The sequence below is a fragment of the Furipterus horrens genome, unplaced genomic scaffold (genome assembly GCF_987537825.1).
Source record: "Furipterus horrens unplaced genomic scaffold, mFurHor1.1.pri manual_scaffold_9, whole genome shotgun sequence".
Lineage (NCBI taxonomy): Eukaryota > Metazoa > Chordata > Mammalia > Chiroptera > Furipteridae > Furipterus > Furipterus horrens.
Genome location: NW_028327179.1, coordinates 75338803 through 75362851, shown reverse-complemented (window position 1 = coordinate 75362851; position 24049 = coordinate 75338803). Strand labels below are relative to the sequence as shown.

The 24049-nt window shown below is 41.3% G+C and overlaps 1 protein-coding gene across 1 annotated transcript in view; it reads right to left on the bottom strand.

The window, feature by feature from the left end:
- AASS (aminoadipate-semialdehyde synthase) overlaps positions 1-10635 on the bottom strand; it is an 80918-nt gene extending 70283 nt beyond the window's left edge. The window contains exons 1-2 of the mRNA XM_090287426.1: positions 10506-10635; positions 2037-2261 (exon numbers count right to left, since the gene is read on the bottom strand). Coding sequence (XP_090143552.1) covers positions 2037-2246 — 210 coding nt within the window. The 5' untranslated portion in view covers positions 2247-2261; positions 10506-10635. The remainder of the gene's footprint in view (positions 1-2036; positions 2262-10505) is intronic.
- Positions 10636-24049: the final 13414 nt, after the last annotated feature.

Here is a 24049-nt window from a genome sequence, read left to right as displayed (position 1 = left end):
CCCATGGTACTCAAAGCAATCAAGAGTTCAAGATACCAATGGCCTTATTTCACAGAACTAGAACAAATATTCCAAAAATGTTTATGGAGCCACAAAACACTCTGAATAGCCATAGCTATCTTGAGAAATAGAACAAAGTTGGAAGATTCACACAACCTGATATCAAACTATACTACAAGGACATAATAATCAAAACAGCATGGTAGTAGCATAAAAAACAGACATATAGATCAATGGAATAGAGAGCCCAGATATAAAACCATGTTTTCATGGTCAGTTAATATTCAACAAATGAGGCAAGAACACACAATGAGCTAAAGATAGGCTATTCAATAAACGGTGTTTAGAAAATTGGAGCGATAACATGCAAAAGAATGAAATTAGACCACTTTCTTTTACCACACAAGAATTAACTCAGAATGGATTAAAAACTTAAATGTAAGACTCAAAACCATAAATATTATAGAAGAAAACATAGGCAATAAAATCTCGAACATTTCTTATAGCAATATTTTTTCTGATATGTCTTCGCAGGCCAGGGAAATACAGAAAAAAATAAATGGGATCACATTAAGCTAAAACGTTTCACACAACAAAGGAATCCATCAACAAAATTAAAAGACAACCCACTCAATGGAGAACATACTCACCAATAATACATCTGATAAGGGGTTAATTTCCAAAATATATAAAGAACTTATACAACTCAACATGAAGAGAACAAACAATTCAATTTAAAAATGGGCAAAGGACCTGAATAGACACTTCTCCAAAGAGGATATACAAATGGCCAATAGACATATGAAAAATGCTCAACGTCACTAATGATTAGAGAAATGCAAATTAAAGCCACAATGATATATCAACTTATATGTGTCAGAATGACTATCATCAACAAATCAACATGATGGGGGAGAGGTGTTGATGGAGATGGAAAAGGATGTAAAGAAGATAAATGGTAATGAAAAAAATACAATAAAAAATAAATAAATAAACAAAGAGAAAGAGAGTGTTGGTAAGGATGTGGAGAAGAGAGAACCGTTCTGCACTGTTGGTCGGAATGCAGACTGGTACAGCCACTGTGGAAAACACTATGGAATTTCCTCAAAAAATTAAAAATGAAACCGCCTTATGACCCAGTGATTCCACTTCTGGGACTATATCTGAAGAAACCCAAAGCACTGATTTGAAAGAATATATGCACTGCTATGTTTGTTTCAGGGTTATTTACAATAGCCAAGATTTGGAAGCAGCCCGAGTGCTGATAAAAAGTGGATAAAAAAGCTGTGGTATGTTTGCACGATAGTCTACTACTAGGCCATAAGAAAGAAGAAAATCTTATTTTTGCAACAACATGATTGGACCTGGAAACTGTTAGGCTAAGTGAATAAGCCAGTCAGAGAAAGACACATTCATAATTTTACTTAAACGTGGAATCTAATGAGCAAAATAAACTAACAAAATAGAAACAGACTCATAGATACAAAGAAAAGAACAGACTGACAGTTGTTAAAGGGGAGGGGGTCAGGGGACTGGGTGAAAAAGGTGAAGGGATTAAAAATAAAAAACTAATAGACACAGAGAACAGTATGGTGAGTATTAAGAGGGAAAGGATGGTGGGGGGACATAGAAGAGGGTACAGGGGGATAAATGGTGATGGATGGAGACTTGACTTTGAGTGGTGAACACACAGTATAATATACAGATAATGTATTATAGAATTGTACACAATGAAACCTGTATAATTTTATTAACCAATGTCACACCAATAAATTCAAGAAAATTATTTTAAAAATAAAGAGCTCAAAAATTTTTTAATTAAAAGCAATCTGTCTATCCCCCATCTGGAGAAAGCAGGGAATGGAATGAAAATAATACTTACTGGTTGAGTTCTTGGACTCAAGGATTCTAACTAGCAATCTCATTATAACCAAGGTAAAGGAATATTGCCATGTGCTATTTATGTGACATTAGCAAACATTTTCATTTACAGGTTCATTTTATTACCATATACTTAAGAAATTGGAAATATTTACCTTGTCATGAATGGCCCGCCGATTGGAAGGCTGTATTAAGACCTTGTATCCCAGGCTGGTGATCCCTTTGATGTGCCGGGGAGCCAGAGGTGCCCTCCTCTCCCAGGCGTTCACATCCTCCCGCCTCAGGGCCATCACGGGTTTGTGGTGAAGCCCTCTGGAGAGGATGAGCCCCAGCCTACCCAGTTTGGTTCTATATATGCGCAGCATCTTGAAACCTGGTGACTGTAATGACATCATAAGAGCTCAGCACAACAAAAGGCAGGTAGGCTCACATATCAGTTCTGGTGTCCTAAGAAATCTGCTGTAAAATCCAACCATCCCAGTCGATGACAGATACAAGATAGAGAAAAGGGGAGAGGAAAGCTGGATGATAAAAAGTATTCCTTTATCCATACAAACCCAAATTTCTATAAAGGAGGTTATTTATTTCCAAAACAAAAAAGTACTGAACAACTTATGGGACACTAACCCATATCTGCGAGCCAGAATAGATTTTTAAATATATGTTTTATCAAACAACTTTTCAGCACAAATATTTTAAGCAAGTTAACCTGCAATGTAAATAACTTCAGTAAGATAATTTGTGCTAATTTTGAGAGCATAAAATTTAGAATTCTTTAAACATGTACAAGATTCTTGATACTCTAGCTCCAACCTCTTTCAAGTTTCATCTCTGACCATTCCTTACAAGTGCTACTCAGAGTGTTGGGCAGCCTGTAGTCCGTCAGTGAACTGCTTTTCACTGGTCCATGATGAGATATGCACAGAAATAGAAAGTTAGCACTTAAAGACCTTTGTATCACATGATCATTTCTCTAGTAATTCATTGTTATTGGATTTTATAAAAGTATTTGTCCTGGCAGATTAGAAATTTAAGAAAACAAAACAAACAAACATGTTCCTTCACCATAGGTGTTAGAGGTTTAAGAAGCCCAGTCTTAACCACACACACTCCATCTCGACCTGAGACCCCCCCCCAGCCTCAACGACTCTTTTGTTACTTTAAACATGCTATTCCCTTCCCCCAGGGTTTCCTTTCCATAACACAGCCTCCTATTATATTAAACTGGACCTGTCTCAATCAGCTTTCTAACTTCTATTGCAGATTGCAAAATTCCCTTATTTATTGAATCATGAAGTGTTTACAAGAGGCACCCTATAAATTGTATATAAACTTTTAAAACATAAATATCAAACAGTATTCTATCCCTCTTCATATCACTAAGTATACTTGGTAGCCAAATGTCATTTCAGATGATAATTTGCTGTCTCGTTTGGATGCTAAACCTTAGTTTTTTTATGTTTAAGGTTGACATCAAAATACAGGGACTAAATGATTTCACACCTTTCAGGAATGCTCTACCGATTACTGCTAGCGTTTAGTAAAATTTGTATGGAAGACATCCCTATTGTATGAGACTGCAACCTCTAAATCAGACCCACCACGTAGGTGGGGAAGATTTATTCAAACCTGGGGACACAGAGATACTTGCCACCCGAGACAGAACATGTACAGGGCAATTCACAACACAACAGACCAAAGCCAAACTGTAAGAACTCCCTCTATGAAGGCTTTAGGAAGGAGAGAGGCATGAAGAGAAAGAAGTGTACATAGCAATTGAACACACTGAGGGTTACGGCCAAATTGATGATCAACATTTCAGTAAAAGACTTATGCATTCTATCTAATTTTTTGGTTTATTTACATAGTTTTGTTTTTAAATAGACAACATTAGGCCCCAAACCCAAGCCAAAGAAAACACTGCAGCATCCCATAGAACTTGAATCCCTATATTCTCAAATAAAACCAATTCCAAAGACATGCAATTCTTTTGAACACATAGATAAGCCCAGAAATAGTCCCATCCTCCTAGCAGAAGCTGTATTTCATATACTATAGGTGACAGAGGGACACCACATCCTTTATTCTTTGTAGCAATTCTTGGTGCTAACATGAGGGAACATGTTCAGATAATACAGCCTCCCCTCTCAGCCCAACTTGATTTATAATCACAGCCTCCCCTCCCTCAGTGACCATCCCCCTCCTCTTCCTATCTTCACTGTCTGGGCTAGGGGATTAGCTGTGGGAGGAGAGACACAGACATGTAACACACACAGATATATTTGCAAAGGCAAGCTTTCCATGGGGACTCAGAAAAGAAACAGCACGTGACCCTCTAGTGTGTATTAGGGAAGCTGCTTTCACTTTCACTTTTTGTAGGAAATTCTCAAATCATAATTCCTGTAACTTTGTTTGTAAACAAATGTAACAATAGGTACTATTGATTTAACATAATATGTCAATCATAATAAAAACAGTTTACTATTCTGGTAGGCATAACCTTACAGATGCTATTCCACCTTCTCCTTGCAGAAATCTTATTAAGTAGGTATTATTATCCCCATTTTACAGGTGAAGAAACTGAACTGGAGTCCAAGTAGAGCTGTTGCTTTTTAACATAAGCAGGATTCCTAGGTTAATATTTAATACTCGGGATTTTCTCTTCTTTGCCAAAGCCTGTAGATCCACACCATGTAGATCTGACACATATTGTTACTGCTGCCAGCTTGTTTCAGAAATTGATCAGGTCCATATGGCATTGACTTTAAAAGTAATAGTAATGATTAGTTCCTCACCCCAATCCCCAAACCCCAACCCCCCACCCCCGCCCTGGCAGGGGCTGCCTCTAACCGCCTCTTTCCCACGTGCCAACAAAAATACTGAGTTTTTGCCAAGGTCAAATCTAAGTTTCTGGGAGCTTAGGAAAAAAGATTTGATTATAGCAGGTATTACTGTATTAGTAAGTGCTTCAACCTGAAACTTGTTCTCAGCATAGAACTTTCCAGGACCACCATTCATTTCATTCTAAGGTCATCAAAAAACATCTAACAGTGAGGATTTCTTAATTGCTTTTAGGTAGGGCACTTCAGGTGTCTGGTATTTCATAGAAATGCCCAGGTGGGCAGTTCTGGATTTCTCTGTCCTGGATTTTGTGGGTTTTTCCAAAAATATCATGAAGTAAAAACAATGGATATTTCTGGCAATGTATTTAGTGAAACAAAGCAGAAAGACCCCTGGCTTACCACTGGCTCTAGTGAGGTCACTTGACAGTGCCAGGTGCTGATAAGAGCCTGTAGTATAAGCGAAGAGGACATGGAAAAGCAAGAGGAGGAGAAGAAAAAGAAAGAGCTGGGGAGAATAAGAAGGATACAGATAAAAAGGAATAAGGAGGAGAAAAAGAAGTGTCCCCTAGTCAAGAGAGGAGATTAAGATCCTTCCTCTGACAGTTGCTAACTAAAGTCTTTCCTTCAACACAGGAAGGGCTACTGTTTCAAACAGCATAAAAATTAAATTTAAAAGATTCTTCCCTACATTTTGTAAAACAAGAAGAGCACTAAGGTACACATTTTACTGACCTAGGATTGATCAGGAATTTGAAATGACTCTGAAAGTCATGGGAGTATGACAGTAAACTAATTGCACAGACATGCACAGAGACAGGACAATCAGTGGGTGGACTCTAGCAATAGAACATAGTATATGATACCACCATACCCCTCTTTCCATTCTCTCAATGGGAGGAAGATTTACAAATTTCTTTTACTTTACAAATTATCCATCTTTGCAATGTACACATGAGAATTGAGCAAAGCAAGGAGAACATGCTTATATACTCTTGGTATTTTATATCCTTGTCCAGAGAAGTCAGAAGGAAAATGGTGATCAGGGATAGGAACAATGGATAGATAGGTAGATAAATGAGAGAGAGAGCGAGTGAGAGAGAGAGAGCAGTGATAGGTAGAACTTGGCACTCCACACATATCCCACCATTTTCTTTTAGTGGCCATAAATAAACCGTGGTGATTGAGTATATCATCACCCTAAATCACAAGAAATAAACAAAGAATATTTTGTGAGGTATACATATAAAAGATTCTATCTGAGGAAATGTCATGTTCACAGGCAGAGGACCTCAGTTGTATTTGGGAAGGTCCTTTCAAATGATGAGCAGATCAGTCTTTGTACAATTACACATATTAATATAGGAGTAGCTAGTTTCTAGTAGAAATATTTTTGAATATTTAAATAAAAATATAATAAAAGCACACAATTTTCCTGGTGTAGTTATCTTCTGCCCATTGATTATAGAAGGTATTTTTATTTCTCTCAATTCAAAAAAATGTGGGAGGTACTTAAGATATGCACAGCATGATGGTATGTAGTTGTAAAAACAGAAATCCAGTTTCTGCTCACTTTCATGAGATCTGACAGGAGCAGGATGGGAAAATTTCATCTAATTAAGTGGCCCCATCAAAATCTGATAGTGAGTTATCAATTACTGATTATAACTGAATATTAGAGTCAGAATGAGCCTGAGAGATGATAATCTAAAACCCGATGATACAAATGAAGGTAATGGGCATCAGAAATAAGGGATTTTCTATGCTTTATAACAATCATTTTCCAAACTGCTATGCATGAGTCATAATAAAAACAGTCTACTATTCTGGTAGGCATAACTTTTAAATATAACTGGATTAGGTTTACATTTATCTGTTATTGTTCAGGTAGTACTTATGCCATAAAACAATGTATTTGATTTGTGCTGGTTTTCATGAGTAAGAATGGTAGGTAGGTTAATAGAACTGAGATCTATATAGAGCTTTTTATCCTTTTACCTAATATTCAAAAACTCTTTAAATCTCTTCAATCCTTCCCATACCATTAACATAATCAGAAAACTTTAAGCTCAGAAACCACCTACCTAAACCAGAACAATTTTTAAGCAAATACAAGAAGTTATGTACAAAAAGGGCCTCCTAGTTTCTGTTGTTTCCAGTGGGACATATAAAAAGGATTACAAATTTCTTATAACAAATTAAATCCAAATTTTCTATCTCTAGCCCCCTTAGTCAGATATGTACTTTTCCCTTATATTTTAAATCTTTAAAATAAGGCCGCTAGAACATAATTCAGCAACTCAAACTAAAACTATTAAATCACATGTGGATATTTCTCAATGCCATCTATTTGTACTAATCAGGCACACATCTTGATTAAATATTGAGAGACAAAGGGTAGAGTAGCACTAAGTTGAACAGAATAAGGTAATGGATGAGAAATTCGGATGATTTATACCTACCTTTCCAGTTCATTCTAAAACTGCAAGTGTATTTTAAAAACCATGGTTTCCCAGGAAATCCTGGTACTGTAGATGAGAACAGCTCCATGGCCATGAGTTTTGGCCCACACACTACATGGCATTTGCTATCCAGATCATAACAATCCTGAGGAGGCCCCAAAAAGTTACAAATTAATAGAACACCTGATGATGGCCTAGAACTCATCCAAATACCTCCCAACCCCAGAGCTTACTGAAACTAGGCTTGGGCATGCAGTAACACTGTTCTCTGTACCTGTACTTCCTGTTGCTTGTATAGGTACATCCTTCAATGCTTCCACATTAAAACCCTTGTAGTTGGCCAGAAGTGTAAAAACAAAAACAAAAACCAAGTAGACTTGGGTGGGTGGACTCTATTAGTATTAACTAATTTGGTAAGAATATTCATATGTTCTCAAGCCCATCAGCTATGCAGAGTCATCCAAAGCAATGAGACCCATGATTCTCCTAGTCTCCAGCCCACAGATTGTGTTTCACTGGGATGGAATGGAAAGTTAGCTCTGACTTGGAGGCTTATTCAAAATGTTTATCTGCTTATTTGTCTGTCTCTTTGCTAAACTGTAAATGCTTTGAGGGAATAAACTGTGTTTTATTCATCATTGTGACTGAAGCATAGGAGAACTCAAAAGTTTCAAGAAGAGTGAATGAATAAATGAGCAATTTTAAATGAACATCATAAAGACGTATGCAGCAGAGAAAACGAAATAGATGCACCAAACAGGGCCTTATAGCTCCCCTCCTCACTCCCACCCCTGCCACAACATCCACCAAAAGTGTCTATTCCCGGCCAAGATCTCACAGATCAAAAAATGTTATGAAATGTAATATAACATGGTAGAAAAATTCAGACCTGGGAGCTGAAACTACTATGTAGTTGTGGGATTCCGTCCCTTGACCTCAGTTTCCTCATCCAGACTGAAATGTAATACTAAATTCCTTTTCAGTTCTAATATTCTATTAAGCATATTAGTGCCTAGGCATCATAGATTACAAAATTATTAAAATTTTAGAACCTAAATAGGCACTCTGACTCATGAAGATCCATCTGAAGTATACTAAACAAGGAAACAGAAACACTAAAAGGACTATGGGAGACAGGACATTCACCTAGCTTCCCTGCATCAACTCTGGTAACCAGGAGCCCAGAGCTTACAACAGGAGGGGAACCTCAAAGGAACATGACTTCTCACTTGCACAGATGGCCTGGGCTCCTCAACTTCACTTACTCTGTGACTTTGTGTAACCTGCCTGGATTTTATCTGCAAAATGGAGTCAGGTGTGTTGTGAAGTTTATTTGAGCTAATACACATTGAGTGCTGAGCACTGCTTTGCACGTCGTAAGTACTCGGTAAATGTTAAGAAACAAAAAGTCTCCAAGCCTGCCCACTCCACAAAGATGAGCATAGCCGCACTACAAACAGAAAACACTGTCTTCCTCTTTGCCACACTGTGTAAGGCCTTCACAATGGCTCCATATTAATTACTTCCCTGTCTTACATCAAAAAAATAAAGGGGAGCCAGTAAGCCCTCTCTCTGACTTCACTCATTAGGCATGGGCATTCAAGATAAATAGCTTACCATTTCAATACTGTATTTCATCAGATTTAAGACACTTTTTTTTTCCCTCACATTTTAGTATCCCTGAAATAGGGATGCATCTCAAATAATGGTGTATGAGATTAATATGGTAATAATGTGGTTGGTTATTTCCCATTCAAAATGTACAGTGTTTCTGTGATTACATGAATTTCAGAAATTTGTTGTGACCTCGCCAAGGAAACCTGCCCCTATTTATAGTATTATTTCTATGAAAAGATTAGTAACGAATACTTGCAAAAGTATTAAATGGACACTGTCTACTTATGGAAAGATCACTTCCAAAATCCTGAGTCAACATCTGTTAAGGCTTAAATAAAGGAATAGCTAGTTAAGGAAGAAATTTTCCATAGTAAATGATTCAAAGTAAAGTTCTGGTGATGCTGTCCCCAATAACACATGATATTGATAACAAATACAAATTTTAGAGAGTGGAAAAGTGACTAAGGAAAGTTGGTTTAAACTTTTATCCTCCTAACTTGCTTTGCAGAAAGGCCACCAGTCATGAAGCCCTAGGTTCACTAGTCTTTATGGGGAAAAGAGGAGAAGAAGGCTACAGTGACAAGATCAAAATAAGCACACACATATAAGCATAAACACATCTACACACAGTGCTATCAGTGATTTTTTTCAATAAAATATGTGAAAGCCACTGCCTGAGTCAGCCATCTCCTTCCTGTGTAACTAAGCTACATTTGCATAATCACAGCTACATCTCCACATTCTGAAAACTGATGATCCACCCTATCAAAAAATGCTCACCTTTGTTCAGGTTACTGAACTCTCTCCCTCCCTCTCTCCAAGCCCCCACTCCATGTCCACTCCCCTAAAATCAGCGTCTGAAAATCACATATCTTCTGAAATGTCTTCTTTTAGCCCTGTGCAGTCAAGCAGAGCAGGTAACAAGCTGATTCTACCCGCGGCCACTCGCCCAGCAGTCTCTCTCACTGGCCCACACAGACCCTGCAGCATCTCAGGAGTTCAGCGCTGCTGAGATCCAAGGTACCCAACTTGCTCCCACCTTGCCTCTGTTAGAGTGCAGACAACGAGCAGCAGCTTGCTGGGCCGGGGCGGGGCGCGAGGGCTGGGGGTCTTCATGCCCGAGAGAACGGCCAGACTGAGATTATCAGGGCGAAAAGTTTGTGATCAGATTTTGGCTAAGCAGGCCACAGCTGGGAATGCCAACCAGAAAACAACCGCGAGGAGAGAAAGCGGCAGGGTGGATGGTGCCCCCCGCAATCTCCACTACCCACCCCCGCAGCCAGCCAATCTAAATAGGCATACAGTCCAAGATGTAACAGGCTGTTAGCTCTGCAGCTTCAACACCAGTCCTTTACTCCTCCGTAAGCGCACCTCCTTCCCCGCCAAAAAAAAGAAAGAAAAAGAAAGGAGGAAATCCGAATTGCATCCCTCCCCCTTTCAATTCAGAAATTTTGGAGCTGGGCCGACTGCCCTCCCTTAGGAGGGCAGGCCTGAGAGGGAGATCCAAACGCTCACCACCCTTTCTCCCTAGCTCGTCCCGGCAGCTGCAGGGTCAGAAGAGCCAGAGGGTGGCCTGCCGCGCTGGGAGCTGGAGGCAGAGCTCTGCCTAGGCTCCCGGCCCACACCCAAGTCCAGGGGGCGATCTCTGAGCACATCTCGTCGGCTGCGCCGCTTCCGCTCAGCCTCTCCGGGCACCCCTCCTCACCTTGTCCTCTGTGGCGCCTACCGGTCCCCGGCGTCTCCCAGCTCTCGGGTCTCGGGAGTGTAGGCCCCTAAGTCCCAGCAGAAACTGAGGTGCCAGCCGGGAGGTGGAGGTGTTTGCTCAACTTCTGCGGACGTCAGGCCTCCTCCTCCCACAGCCAATCAGCGGCCGCCCTGAGGGAACAACCTTCTCCTCCACCAATCGGCGGTGCTGCCAGGTGCTAGGTCATGCCCAGCCCCTGCTCCTCCCCGAAAATCCTCTGCCTTTTACATCGCTGACCTGAGTCCTTAGCTGGGGGCATCACGTCCTCCCAGGACAGTTATTGACCAAGTTCCTAACTGTCCATAGCAGAGGACATGCAGAGTCAGAGAGGGACGAAAATAGTCTGGGTCTTACACGCTAAATAGATGTGTGTATTTCCTGAGGGAAAAAAAGAGTTGAGAGCTCCTGTAAATCGCATTTAGCGACATACACTTTTTAAAGCATTTTCATAGCCTCATAGCAAGCCTATGAAGGCAGACGGCACTTCTTAGAACAGTTTTAGAGACTAGCAAACTGAGACTGAAAAAGTCAGCATATCCACATCTAATGAATATTAACAATCCAAGTGTATCTGACAAATCCCAATGTTCTTTAAAAGTCCTGACAAAGTGGCCCCAGAGGGACAGGGGAAAATGCATTTCATGAAAACTAGCCTCAGCTCAAGAGGTTAAAGGAACGCCTAGAGCTCATCTTGGTCCTTTTAGGGAGTCAATGGCCAGAGGGTAATCTTCCCTCTCCTGTTTTTATAACTTTCCCCAATACACTTTTTTCATACCTGCCACAGAGGTGTTAAACTATTAAACTCTCATGCCAATGATCTAGAGCCTAGAACATTCTTATAAACTCTATTCCCACCTTTAATTGCAGAGAAAATTAGAATCTCCTCTGGAAGTTGGAATTTTTCACTGTACCTTTAGCTTCACATATTCAAAATATATTCTGAATCACTCCTCTGAAGTCTTCTCTTCTTGCTGTGTTTTCTAGCTCTGTTCTTGCTTTACCAGCTTCCTTAATCACTACCTAGCCAGGCCTGAAACACCAAGTTTGCTTCAGTTCTTCCTCTGGCCTCTCTGCCTTAACCATGGGGTTGACTCTGTCCTTTAAAATCTCTCTACTGTCACTTTTATTCAAACCCCTTTATACATTACCTAGACCATAGTCCCTTAAGCACACAACTCTGATCTTCTCATTGGCCTGAGCAAAAACTGTCTGGGGTACTCAGTATTCCTAGTATCTTGCCCAAAGTCCTTCACACGATGTTGCTTCATGGGGTCATTATGAGGATAAAATGAAATGATATCAAAAGTGTTCTGCCAAGTGTGTAGCTAAAGAAACCAGTGATTATTTATTTTTCTCATATTGCCCACTAACCTATAATTCTTATTTACATAAATGTCCACCTCTCTGAAACTAACCCATCTTTTCGGGTTCAGTTCAAATACCATTTCATAAATGAAGACTTTCCTTAATATTTCTACCACATATGATCTTTCCCTTCTCTCTTATGTATCTGCCTCTCTTGTACTTACTATAGTCTTCATTATATAATAGTGATTTGTATTTATCTTATCTCCATCCCTTGCCTGTCATCATCATAAAAACCTTAATAAAAGCAAGCATATATACTTGTCCTTGCTCTTTCCCCCCCCCCCCTACTTCTTCTAGCACAATACTATGCATGTGGCATGTCATAGGTAAGTCAGGGTCTCAGAAGGAAATAGATTGCACAGTACAACCAGAGACAGGAAGGACATAAGTATGTACAGGGACACATACATGGTGATGCACCCAGGGACTAGCAAGAGTGAGAATGACCTGTAGGCCTTAACAGTGCCAGGGGAAGGGATGGACACCAGAATTCAGAAAGAGCTCTAGCTATGGCATAGCAGAAACAATAGGGAGTGCCACCTGACAGAGGTGGCTTTTGAATCAATCAGAAATGGAGCTGCCTAAGGATTCAGTAACTCCATCCAGAGAAGGAGGTATATAAGGCAGGGGTCAACAAACTTTTTTCTATGAAGAGCCAGAAAAGAAATATTTTAGACTTTGCAGGCTTTAAGGTATTGTGAGAAACGCTCACAATAAAAACTGGGACACAGAACTTGAGCAGTAAAGCGAGGCCTTTATTCATGAGTATGCAGAGCCGGGTGCACCCTCACAGCCAGGAGAATGTGAGCGCCAAGTAGACAAAGGAAACTGGTTTTATAGTCTTAGCTTCCCCACCCTGAAATTGCCACCCTAAAGTGATTATCTTCTCCACCCTAAAATTGCCACCCTAAAGTGATTATCTTCCTCACCCTAAAGTGAGAGCGATTAGCTTCCCTGCCCTAACGCAATTAGCTCCCCCTCCCCTCTCCTTCTTCCTCGTTTCTCCATTACTGGTTACTCCAGAGTTACAATCTAACATGTTCATCTAAATGCCCCTTCTGTGGTTTGTAGATATGCCAGTGCTGTCAGCTCCCTTCTCAGAGATCCTCTAATTACATTTGCCCTTAAGACCCTTTAATTACATTTGCCCTTTGTTACTAATGACTTTTTACTGGTTTGGGAGTCACTGTGTCCTTATTTCTAACAGTTTCTATCACAATTACCCAACTCTGCTGTTCGGAGTGTAAAAGCAGCCATAGATAGGCATGGCTGTCCAATAAAACTATTTCTAAAAAAAAAACCTGCAGGCCTGATATGGAATAATGGCCATAGTTTGCAGACAGTTGGCCTAAGAAATGAATAACCCTACTTCACTCTTCTGCCCTCCCATCTCCTGTTGGTACCTTCTACAAATCAGACACAAGTGTAAGGGATAAACAAGCCAGTGGCACTCAAACCAGTAGGAGATATAACAGATGAATCATGAAAAAGGGGCAAGGAAATAACATTCCACGACTCCTCACACATATCTCTGGAATCAAAAGGAGGAAGATTGTCATTAGCAAACACAGAGAAATGGGAAGATGTAGCTAGATAACTCTGCAAATGTGTTGGAGATAGACCTATAACTAGATTACCCTTAATTAATCACACCCTTAGTTAAGTAGTTCAGAGAAGGAAAACTCTGATTCCAAAAAACCTCCGCTGCCTTGCGGCATACCTCTTCAGGGGAAAGGCTAAGGGAGTAAACCCCGACAGAAAATCCGGAGCCGGAGTCCCTAAGGCGGTTTGACGTTGTAGTCAATACCGGCAACTCCTGCGGCGCACCTGAAGCCAAGCTGTATTGACTCCGTCTTTCCCTTGGACCCTTCAGCTGCGAAGAGAGGGGGGGTCTGCTGCATGGGCAACAGCAGACCCTCCATATCACCCTGCCCAGGCTCTGTAGCTTCAGCTTCACTGGAGAGGACACTCCAGCGTCATCGCAAGATGTCGATTCAACACGGGAGGAGACAGATACCGTGTCACTCCCGAGTCGGACTGCACAGCCATTCTTGGCGGTGCAGATAGACTCTTAAGAAGCTACACCATCGTCTCTCGAGACGGACGGCTGCCGACAAGAGTTAAGTAGTTAATTGCATTAGATTGTGAACCCAGATTAACCAGTAATGGAGAAATGGGGGAGAAGGAGAGGGGAGGGGGAGCTAATCACATTAGTATAAAACCAATTTACTTTGTCTACTTTGCACGTGCATGCCCCTGCCTGGCTGTGCACCCAACTCTGCAGACTTGTGAATAAACGCCTCGCTTCACTGCTCAAGTCCTATGTCCCGGTGTTTTATTGTGACTGTTTCTCACAATTTGGGGGTTTGTCCAGGATCCTCCACCTGTGCGTGGGAAGAGGCTCTGAGCCAAGGCAGGGAGATGTGTCCTACCCGCTTTTGGGTGGCCCGCTCGACCCAGGGGTCACCCACCTCAGTGTCTGGAAATGGACCCAAGACTATTTGTTGGAACAGCAGTAGACCGACGCAGGGAGGCAACAAAAGCAGGCACCATGGTAACAAGGCAACCTCGTACGTGAGCCAAGGGAAGAAAATTGGGTTAATTACTGCCTTGTGGGTGGGCATCCTTGGAGATCGAATGTGTATGTGTGGCTGAGACATATCTCAAGATATGAAGTGAGTGTGGAGTCCTGATCTGTGGTTCCCTTCTCCCGCGAGGGGAAGAACTGGAGATGGACAAAGTAAATCTCGGGCTGTGTGCAAGAAATCTCCAGTACAAGGGGTTGAGTATACAGGGTCTGTATACAAGAAATTTCCAGTATGGGGAAATTGAGTATACAGGATGTGAACAAGAAACTTCCAATACGGGGGGTTGAACACACAAGGCGTGGACAAGAACCTCCAATAAGGGGGTTGAGTTCATGGGCTGTAGGCAAGAAACCTCCAATATAGGGGGTTGAGCTCATGGCATCTCCGTATACAGGAAATCTCCAGTAAGTGGGGTTGAGTATATTGTGTCTGTATACAAGAAACTTCCAGTATGGGGGTTGAGTTCACAGGTTCGTGTTAAAGAAATCTCCAGTAAGGGGGGTTGAGGATGCAACCATATTCAGCCACAGCCACAGGAATCAACTGAGGATGGGAAATAAAAATTCTAAGCCTAGGGAAATTAAAGAATTAGGGAAAATGTTAGAGCATTGGGTAGAAGATCCCCGGACCTAGAATAAGAAAAAGCATAAAATGGTACAATATTGCTATCTCTTTTGGCCAAAGAAACCAAATAAGGAGCAATCTGTTTTCTGACAATTTGGGTCTGATGAAACTTGGGTTTGTCAAGCCCTGATCTTATATTTGAGTGATCAGGCATCAACTTCTAAGGAAGAGAAGGAATCTGCTGTCTGCTGGTTACAACCTACTGGCAGGTCTACATGTCTCTTCCCTGTAAAAGTAAAAGAAGATAAAGCCTGGGACTCTCTGTCCTGTCTCCTGCCGCCTTACGGCCCTGGCCAGCCAGTGGCCAACTGGGCAGAGGCACCGCAGACATACAGTACAGACAAATCAGGCCAGGGACACCTAATAGGTGCCCAACGAGTAGCCATGCCCACAACACTCATGGCACCAGTGGGAACTTACTCTAGATTAAGAAAAGAATTAGAACAATGTAAGAAAGACCAGAAGAACTTTCCAATTCCCTTCAAGCAGCTGATGTTTCCCCTTAGGGAAGTCCCCATGGGCCCAGGACAAATTGGATATGTTAATGCTCCTTTAACAAGTGCTGAAGTTAGAAATTTCAAGCACAATATGAAGCACTTGGTAGAGGACCCATTTGGATTGGCAGAATAATTAGATCAGTTCCTTGGACCCAGCATATACACGTGGATAGAATTCATGTCTGTACTAGACATCCTCTTCAGTGGGGAAGAGAGGGGAATGATCAGACTGGCTGCTATGAGGGTATGGGAAAGGGAACATCTTCCTGATCAGCAAATTGTCCCAGCTGGACAAAAGTTTCCCAACATAGACCCTGAATGGGATAATAAGAAGCCAGAGGTTATGGCTCAGATGATAGCCCTTACGAACCTCATCATCAGGAGAATCAAGGAGTCCATTCCCCAAGCACAAAATGTCTCCAAGGCATTTGAAATACATCAAAAAAGAGATGAAACTCCATCAGCATTCCTACAGAAGCTCAGGGACCAGATGAGAGTGTATTCTGTCTAAATCCAGAGAATGCTAAAGGGCAGGGGCTCTTAAAAGTCACCATTGTAACAGAAGCTGGCCAATTATTTGTAAGAAATTGCAGAAGGTAGATGAATGGGCCAGATAGAACAATTGAAAAATTCCTCAGGAAAGCTCAGAAAGTGTATGTTAGAAGAGAGGAAGAGAAGCAGGAACTTCAAAAAGCTGCAGGATATCTCTGCAAATATAGGAACTTCTAGTTGCCAGATACTGAGTTTGAGTATAGTCCTTCACAGTGTGGAAAAGAACAAGGATTGGAAGCATGTTATGGTTAAATCTAAAGAACTAAAGGGTATTTATAAAGTTTGTGAATGTTGCAGAAGGTCTGTGGAAAGTTGTAATAATAAAAAGGAAACAGTTATGGAAGTTTTAAACCTGGGTAAAGAAAACCTCAGCTGTTTGTGTTCTGATTTTATAAAAGCATATTTTCGTGTGTTGTGTTGTGGAATTCTCTGTATCTGTTTTTTTTAACCAATGAGACCTAGGAAAGGTCGTCTGTAAACCGGTTGGCGAAAATTCCTTTTGCCATCCAGGAAGGGTCATTCAGGGCTGATGAGTGCTCCAGCCTGGGCAAGTGAACATGTCTCTGCCAATGGCACATCTCTCTAGGAGGTGAGTGGATATACTGGAGAGAGAGGGCCTAGTTATCTGTGTTTTGAATTATTGCTCTGCCTATGATCTGAAAGGAAAAATTGAGGTCTCCCAGGGAAAACTGAAACTTTACATGAAAGAGAGGGAACCAGGGAAAGTGTAAGGCATGAAAATGAAAAAGGTTTGTTAGAAGTTTATAAAGGTTTTGAAAAGAAATTGTATGGTTTTAGTAATGGAAGATATAATGCATGGAAATGCAATTTTGAAGGACAAGGATTTTCCTTGATGCCTTTATATTTTTCTCCCTACCTGAACCCTCCAGTATTTGATATTCTGAAGAAGTAAGAAGTGACATGATGTTCCTTTGCATAAAACTAATAAGACTGAGGCTTTGACTGGAATGCCTTGCCTAAAGGAGGCATGCCTAGGCTCTGGTTGTTACCAGAAAGCCCTGGGGAATGGGAGATGACTTTCTAGACTAATGAAAGCCAAGGAGAAAAAAGCCTGATAACCTGGCTGGTTGTGCAGTTCGTGGCAATATTTCTAGGGAAGAAATGAAGGTTGCTTTCCTGAAAGATGGCTAGGAGGAACCTTAAGGCATGACAGAAAACCTGAGGGTCTTGTAAAAGCATGGGTTTTACAGGCAAGACCAGATGGCAGGTATGTTGCTCAACTTCTGTGCCCAGAAGAGCAGACTGAAGGTCAACCTACAAGTTCTTTGTGTGAGTTCCAGCAAAGCAGACTTAAAAGATTAAATGTGATCAATTGCTGCTCTTGTTGTGTTTATGCAAATGAACAGGCTAAATTAAAACTGGACTTAGTGCAGTCCCTTTAATGACAAGGATGGTAGTCTTAAGGAGAAAAATCATGATTTGATGAAAACAACAATGCTCAATGTAGACTATAAACTAGTGCAGCTGTCTTTAAAAGTTTATTTCATTTAGAAGTTAAAACTAGACTTGTAACATCATCAAAAATGTTCAATCTATAGGCAAGGAGGATCTGTCAAATTGCCACTGTTAAATATCTTTCCAGCAAAGGCCCTGTGACTAGATGTCTCCACAGTCTTAGTGATTTAGAGGCTGGTTTGTGGGTTATGTTTTGTGAATTAACATGTTTATTCTTACTTCTGTTTTCATATGGCATAAGCCCATAATCTCATTACCTGAGTTATTGTCTGTACATACAGGCCTCACTTAAGAAGCCCATCTGCATCACTACCTCCTGAGACTCAATGGTTTGGCTGAATGAAGTGGTTGGGCTGGTAAAGTGTGGGGCAGTCTGTGGGCTTCACTTTAAAACTGGTTTCTCTTTTTCTGTCCCATAGCTTGGACAGAAAGGGCCCAGAGGTCTAAGAAGGTGGAAATCCTAAAATATTCCCCTCAGCCCAAACTAAGCTTAGTGGACAAAATGGCTTTGAATAGGCATGACATGCCTTGCACACCTTCTGCCAAAGAAGCCAATTTTTTTCCTAATGTGGGACATTAAACATTAATCCCTGCCTGTTGTTATCTAGTGGTTATAGTTTTAATTATGCCTTTTAACACTGTTGTCAAATCTGTTGTCCCCAGAATACAACAAGGTTGCCAGTTTGTTCAGCAGTGCCAGCTCTTGGAAACTGAGCATGCTGCTGCCTTGGGACAGCCAACTGACCTGGACTTTACAATATCCTTCCCCATATGGGAAGGCCACCCTCTTCTCTCACTCCCACTCTATTAGGTATTTCTAGACCCAAGGGTAGGTAGGATGATGGCCGTGTCCAGCTTGAAGCAGCTAGAGGAGCATGAGACCTTCGCCCATTGTCTTTTATAAGATTATAAAGGGTCTTAAGTCTGAGAGAGGGAATTGTTACAGAGTAAGGTCCCCCAAAATTTGCCAAAGCCTGTGGTTTGGCGATAGGGGAAGAGGACAGCTTTCAAGATGCCTTTGTATAGCTATGGCTGGTAGCTAGTATCTTAGTTATACAAATGGCTTTAGTTCTCCCAAGGCCCCAAGGAGATGGGAGGGATTTTGACTATAAAATGGTGATGAAAAAGAGATCAACAGCCCCTGGTGGATCATTCAATCCTCACATCTGTATCAATGCTCTTGGGGTCCCTAAAAGAGTTCCAGATGAGTTCAAGGCTAAGAATCTAATAGTGGCAGGGTTTGAGTCAGTCCTCTTCTGGTGGTCAAAAATTAATAAGAATGTTGATTGGATAAACTCTATTTATTATAATCAGAAGAGATTTATTAATTATACCAGTGACGATATAGAAGGAATAACACAACAGTTAGACACCACCAGTTGAATGACCTGGGAAAATGGGATGGCACTGGATATGATGCTAGCAGAAAAAAAGAGGGGTATGTGTAATGCTCAGGGGACAGTGTTGCACTTTAATCCCCAATAATACAGCTCCTGATGGGACTATCACTAAGGCTGTACAGGGACTGACCACCCTGGCAAATGAACTAGCAAAAACTCAGGCATCGACAATGCTAAAAGAGGATGGTTAGAAAACTGGTTTGGCAATTGGAAAGGAATGATCAGGTCAGCTCTTGTCTCCCCTCCCTCATTGTAGTAGCAGGCGTCCTTACTGCTTTAGGCTGATGCATTATTCCCTCCATCAGAGGTTTAGTTCAGAGATTAATTGAGACTACACTAACTAAACAGATGCCAGTAATTTACCAACAGAATAATCTCCTCCTCCTGGAGGCTGAAGGAAATTCTTGCTATGAGGCGAAGAATTTAAAAATCCTCATAAAGCTTGAAGAGACAAATTAGAGGTTTGAGCAGTCAATTTTCCAAAAGAGACAGGGGGAATTTTAAGGGATAAAGAAGCCAGTGAGTCTCAAACCAGTAGGAGATAATTAACAGATGAATCATGGAAAAGGGGCCAGTAAATGACACTCCACAGCTCCTCACACATATCTCTGGGATCAAAAGGAGGAAGATTGTCATTAGCAAACACAGAGAAAGGGAAGATGTAGCTAGATAACTTTGCAAATAAGTTGGAGGTAGACCTATAACTAGATTACCCTTAATTAATCACACCCTTAGTTAAGTAGTTAATTAAGTTAAGTAGATTGTGAACTGGATTAACCAGTAATGGAGAAATGGGGGAGAAAGAGAGGGGAGCAGGAGCTAATCACGTTAGTATAAAACCAGTTTACTTTGTCTACTTCACGCACATACCCCTGCTTGGCTGTGCGCCTGTCTCTACAGACTCGTGAATAAACACCTCCCTTTAATGCTCAAATCCTGTGTCCTGGTGTTATATTGTGAGCGTTTCTCACACAAGGAAAGCCAGAGGATTGGTGCAGTCCTAAAAGGGACAAAGCAGGTAGAGAAGGGGGCAGAAGTGCTAGAGGGTTCTCTTAGGTTCAGTAAGAGCCTCAAAAACCCCCACCCAATAAGTTGATTAGCAGGAAGTAAAAACCACAAACAATGACTATTGAGAAGTCCAGTGAAAAGTTCCTCAAATCTTGCAAAGCACCAGTAGGAGGTAGAAAATTTTTACTCCCCTATTCTATTCTTCTCCCCAGCAACATGCCCAATACATCACCAAGTACCTTCTCCCGAACAACATACCCAACAGAACACCAAGTGCCTCATTGTTCCCACCATTGTTCGCACCGTTACCCCCAGCCTCAACCCATTGTTCCTGCCGTTACCCCCAGACCAAACCAATCACTAGGCACCCCGATACCCTGTTCCAGTCATCCTCTATCCCTCCCTTTAAAACCTTGTCAGCCTGTACGCCAGCTGCTGTTCTCTCCTTTGAGACAGCCTAGCAGGTTCCTCTTAATAAATCTTGCATCTCAGCTTCCTTGGTTTCCATTTTTACTATTTCTAACAGGTTCAAAGGAGAAAATCCAGCACAAGGGTGTTGAGTAAATGCTTGTTGAGATGAATAAGTCATATGATGAGTCACTGTGAAGTACCCTGCAAGTGGCTGAAACTCATGGGAAAGTATCAAAATTTCATTCCTGAATGAACAAAGCTGGGAAAGAACCCTGGAGCTTGGTAATGCCACCATGGGCTCCTGAGACTCAGTTTCTCTCTTGCTTTACTTTGAAATTCCACACCCTCTGACATGCTGTCACCCTGATGAAACATTACCCTGGCCAAAAATCCCTCCTCTCTGAATTCCAACCTCCATCCATATGCTGTGGTGTTCAAAAATCTTGCAAAATATGCACACAAAAAACACTGTTCCTTAAGATGGGGGATTTAAGTGTTTTCAATCATAGCCATATTTGTTTTAAGTGTAACAGTGCTCAAATTTCTTCACAATGAGAAGAGACTACAGATAACACAAAGGACAAAAATTGTATACACCCCAGGTCAGCTCCCAGTCACAGTAACCTCACATACCTTCAATATGGGAGACCGCTTCTGTTACAGAAACAGGGGTGTCCAAAAACAAACCCCAGAGTTTGTGGCTGGGGGATGGTGAAAAGAAAGCAGCTTTTAAGATACTTTTGCATGCCTGGGGCTAGTTGCTAGTGTCTTTGTTATGCAAAATGGCTTTGATACTTCCAAGGCCCAAGAAGATGGGAGGAGTCTTGAACTGTGGGATGGCATGGAAGGAGCCTACAGAGTCTGCATAGTGTTCTGTGAATGGTCAGAATAGGTTGCAAAACCCACTGCATCAGGGGACGCAGTCAGGGATATATAAGCAGCTGCAGACATTTTAGCTCTCTTGCTTGCTTTCATGTCTCCCTCCATGTGGTTTGAAGGAGGGGGCTCTCCAGGTTGCTCTCTCTCACACGCTCCCTCCATGAGGTTTGGTGAAGGGACCTTCTCCATGCAGTTTTGACTAGTTTCTCCATGCGGATTAAAGAAGCTGAGTTCTCCATGAGGTTTTGAGAGGACTCTTCGGGCTGCTTTAAGAGGCTCTCACCATGTGGTTTTGAGAAGTAGAGATCCACGTGGTTTGCAGGAAGAAGGCAGTTTACAAGGAGGCTGAGATTCCATGCGGTTCTGCATTAAAATCTGGAGGGTACCACAGCACATAAAGGACCTCCCCAATCAGATTTGAGTGATTGGCGGCTTCTGGTAAAGCTGAACTGTGCCTAGGAAGTAGGGAAATGGTGTTTCCAACTTTTCTAAGGCTGGCCTGGTTTGGTAGGGGGAGGCAGAACTATGTGTTTGTGGGTATTTTAAAGAACATAAACAGCAGAAATTTGCAAATAATCTAAATCTATTTAATTGTTAAACAAACAGTTCTTTTTCTTTTCACTAAACTCTAACACTGAGAGTTGTAATTCTGGCAGCAAGCAATCGGGCCCCTAACTAAACAGCCTGTGGGTTCTGTTTCAGTCGGAGCAGCCCAGAGGTTCTGTTACACTTCCATCCAGATGAGGTGCTGGGTTAACACTCCTGAGATTGGAAAGTTGATTCTGGGCCACTCATGCTGCCTCTCTTTCTCCCACCTTCTCTGATTTTCTCTTTTCCCTAGTTGTTCCTTCTTTATGTATTGTTTTCCTGCAAGACTATGAAGCTAGTAGTTATGCACGTGGGCATTAGAGTGAAACACACCTAGACTTAATGCCTCCTTTGCCAGTCCACTAGCAAGTCATTTTTCCCTTTAAGCCTCATTTTCCCCACCAGGAAATTGGGAGACATGAAAAATTAAGTTCCCAAAAAGAGAACTTATTCTCAATACTTGTGAGCTATTATTGGGGCTTATTATTTTATTCTGTCTTATCCTACCCTTCCATGTCTTTGTATTCAGAAGTTTCTCTCATTCTTAAATGACCTTTTGAAACAGAAAAAGCTGGTGTTGGTGTTGCCTGTCACCTACCAGACCCAATAAGCAGAGACAGGGATTGAAATCTTTATGGGCACTTTATTTAGATGGTCCATGATCTGAGAAGACAACGAGTTCGTACCCTAACAGAGTGTCTTAAATTCCACTATAAACAGGTCTTTTTTATAAGGAGAAGATAAGTGTAGGTAAGGGTTTTGGAATTCAGGGGGAAAATTAATCAGATAAAAGATGCAGCATTCTTTCATCTGTGTCCTGGGTGGCGATCCTTGTGCCCTGGGCAGTGGTCTTCGTGTGGGCGGTGGTCATCTCACCTTGGAGTATAATAGCTCAGATACCATCTTGGTTGCTTGCAGTCCTCCTGAGGCACAAAGGTAGAACTGCTTATGGATTCTTGGGAGTCATGTGGATCATACCTCTAGTTCCTAAAACAAAAGCTTTTTACATACATTGATTACTAAGCTTATTAAATGTTACCTGAAATTAAAATTTTCCAACATTTGAGTACCCTATCATTTTGCCATAGAGAAATAGGTGGACATATGGGGAAGAGGAATGAATGTGGAGTGCTCCTAAATTTGTTCTATTAATTTCTCACATGAGCAGCAATTTTTGTGATATCACCTACAATCTGCCCACTCTAATAAAATTATTCTACTTATTCTTCTTATTATAAACAGAATTTTCTCATAGCCAAAAAGTTCAAAGTCAAATGTTGTATAAAATAAGAAATAGTTTGGAAAAGTAAAGTTTCTAAATGACAATTACTGCATTGCCTAAATCTCAAATTCACTTGGAAATGAAACGTATCTCCTTTACTGTCAAGGATTTTAAAAATCTGATAACGTAAGACAAGAACAGGAACCACCCACAGATAAATTGCAATTCCTAAAAGCAGGTTCTGAGTGGAGGTAATAATATCCTGGAGTGGGAGGTACCCCCGCCCTGCTCTTAGGTGAAAGAAACAGAAAACTAATTATTGCAATTACTGGTTCACCCCCTCTACCATTAGCAGTACTTAGGGAGCCTTCCTGAATAAATTCTAAGGCCCTTGGCCTCTCAAGTGGCAACCTTTGTTAGTTTTAAATATTTCACAAAGTCCCCAAGAGTTCATGGCACCCCTGGGGAGTTAGTCATATGTGCAAGGCCTAACTCATAGGGCATGCTAACTTCCCCTTACCTCCTGCTTAGTTACTGCTCTATGTCTTCCAGGACTTAGAAATTTTCAGTTACACATAACTGTAGTTTATAAATTGAGTGAAAGTTACATGCTATAATATAAGCAAATTTGGAGAATAACGTGAGCAGATTTGGGAAATGCCAATTTCATAATATATCTCACAGACACATGATCAATCTAATATATTTAAATAAAAGGAAGAAAATCCAGTTTAAGAGCACTGATTATATTTAGCATCCATATGGAGTGTAGAAATGGGAAAGTGGAGGTCTTGGGAAGGGGCACTTTGGGAAAGGAGAGAGATATTCTGCTTGTATGAGCAATCTAACACCAAGATAAGATCTTATTGAGTCTCAGCATTCTGGCTGAAGA